This window comes from Nerophis ophidion, linkage group LG08 (assembly GCF_033978795.1).
Source record: "Nerophis ophidion isolate RoL-2023_Sa linkage group LG08, RoL_Noph_v1.0, whole genome shotgun sequence".
Classification (NCBI taxonomy): Eukaryota; Metazoa; Chordata; class Actinopteri; order Syngnathiformes; family Syngnathidae; genus Nerophis; species Nerophis ophidion.
This window is the reverse complement of record NC_084618.1, coordinates 14,920,829-14,923,328: the sequence shown is the minus strand read 5'-3', so window position 1 is coordinate 14,923,328 and position 2,500 is coordinate 14,920,829. Positions and strand designations below refer to the sequence as shown.

The window sequence follows — 2,500 nt, the reverse complement described above, 5'->3', positions numbered from 1 at the left end:
TAAAAGGATGCAAAAAATACTGCTAAAAGGTTGTTCAAATGATGGACAAAGGCTGCTAAAATGATGTAAAAATGATACTAAAAGGATGCCAAAATGCTGCTTAAGGATGTAAAAAGGTTGTTAAAAGGATTTAAAAGGGCTGCTAAATGGATGCCAAAATGCTGCTAAAAGGATGTAAAAAGGCTGCTGAAATAATGCAAAAATGATGCACAAAGTTTGCAAAAAGGTTTTTAAAATGCTGCTAAAAGACTGCCAAAAACATGCAAAAATGCTGCTAAAAGGACGCAAAAAGGCTGCTAAAATAATGCCGAATGTATGCACTAAGGCTGCAAAATGGTTGTTAAAATGCCGCTAAAAGACTGCTAAAAACATGCAAAAGTTCTGCTAAAAAGATGCAAAAACGTTGCTAAAAAATTTAACAAGGTTGTTCAAAGGCTGCAAAAAGGATGCAAGAATGCTGCTAAAAGGATGTAAACAGGTTGTTAAAAGGATGCAAAAAATACTGCTAAAAGGTTGTTCAAATGATGGACAAAGGCTGCCAAAATGATGTAAAAATGATACTAAAAGGATGCCAAAATGCTGCTAAAAGGATGCAAAAATGATGCACTAAGGCTGCTTAAAGGCTGAAAAAAGGTTGTTAAAATGCTGCTAAAAAGATGCAAAACAGTTCAAAGAAAAGGTGCCTGGAGGGGGGGTCAGGCCCTGCCTCCTCTCCATTTAGTAGCTCTTGGGTCAAGACAAACCCTTCCTTTGGATTACAGTACATCAAAGAAACCGACACCTCCATGTCGCTTCCCACCCTACACAGTGGAGTTTTACAAGCCTTTTGCTTGGTAAGATCAAAGACAGCTTTTGTCATCTTGCTGGGAACTCATGGAAACACAAAGTTGTGTGACAACTTTGTTGTCTATGAATACATATTCCTGAGTGTAATACTGTGTCTTATATGTGTGTGTGTGTGTGTGTGTGTGTGTGTGTGTGTGTGCAGAGTGCAAAGATGTCAACAAGGTGGCTTATTGCCCGCTGGTGCTGAAGTTCAAGTTCTGCAGTCGGGCTTACTTCCGGCAGATGTGCTGCAAGACCTGCCAGGGCCACTGAGTCCGACTAGACCTGCCGGGGCCACTGAGTCCGACTAGACCTGCCGGGGCCACCGAGTCTGACTAGACCCTGCCGGGGCCACCGAGTCCAACTAGACCTGCCGGGGCCACCGAGTCTGACTAGACCCTGCCGGGGCCACCGAGTCTGGCTAGAACCTGCCAGGGCCACCGAGTCTGGCTAGAACCTGCCAGGGCCACCGAGTCCGACTAGACCCTGGCAGAGCCACCGAGTCCGACTAGACCAGGAAGCCAAACCAGGAAGCCAAACCACTGCTCAGCCGCCGCGCTGACATGCAAGTTCACTTCTGTGAAGTGGAGCTCCGAGGAGGACGGGTTGGTGAAGTTATTTTATTATAATAATAATAATAATTCCTCATCTCCGACTTTGATCAAATCCAAAGTGCTGTACACACTTGGCCCGCAGAGGACACGCCCAAGCCCCGCCCCCCCACCCCTCTGCGAGCGCTGTCGCCGGGCAGACTTTTTGTGTAAATAGAGAGCGAGCGAGCCCACGCGGTCTGTGTACTGTATATTTATTTTCTACGTCACCTAGTAGCTACTGTCTCCAACAGTCCTCACCTGCGTGTGGGCGGGGCCACGTCAAGGTGCCTTGTCATCAGCGGGTCAGGAGTCATTGATTGGCCTTTAGCAACAACATTTCCGAAGGTGCGTTCACACTTGAAATGAAGTCCATCCTTCAAAGCCTCACTTCTACTTTATTGTTTCAGCAAGTCGAATTGGAATGACAGGAAGTGGTTATTTGGGAACATCAACATCTTCCAGCAAAGTTCAAGAAATAAATTGTCAGGTATGACAAAGATGTCAGCTTGAATAGCGAAACCCCACAATTAAAGACTAATTTGTAATACTTGTAGTGTGTCCACCAAAAAAATAGTGAATCTTTTTCATCCCGATTCCAAAATCCATTCATCATTCACAAATATCTATTAAAAAAAATTACATTTTAAAAAAAGACATTTTTAGACCATCTCCACGCTAACAAAAATAACTTTTTTGAAAAAGTTTCATTCCACCCATGAGACCAAATATTACTTTGGCAGAATGGAATGTTTAATGTCCACCAAAGTTCTCTGACATACATCTAATGTATAAATGAGATAAATAATGTTATACATTATTTTACGGTAACGTGTTAATAATTTCACACATAAGTCGCTCCGGAGTATAAGTCAAACTATGAAAGAAATTGTCACTTATAGTCTGAAAAATACGGTGTGTGTGTATATATATATATATATATATATATATATATGTATATATGAATTGTGAATTATATTTTATATAGCGCTTTTCTCTAGTGACTCAAAGCGCTTTACATAGTGAAACCCAATATCTAAGTTACATTAAAACCAGTGTGGGTGGCACTGGGAGCAGGTGGGTAA

At 42.2% G+C, this 2,500-nt stretch overlaps 1 protein-coding gene across 3 annotated transcripts in view; it reads left to right on the top strand.

Moving 5' to 3' along the window:
• adamts6 (ADAM metallopeptidase with thrombospondin type 1 motif, 6) overlaps positions 1 to 2,500 on the top strand; it is a 108,194-nt gene that overhangs the window by 105,592 nt on the left and 102 nt on the right. For all 3 annotated transcript variants that reach the window (XM_061907799.1, XM_061907797.1, XM_061907798.1), the window contains exon 25: positions 989 to 2,500. This exon is cut by the window's right edge and continues 102 nt beyond it. In XM_061907799.1, the coding sequence (XP_061763783.1) occupies positions 989 to 1,098 (110 nt within the window). In that variant the 3' untranslated portion in view covers positions 1,099 to 2,500. The remainder of the gene's footprint in view (positions 1 to 988) is intronic.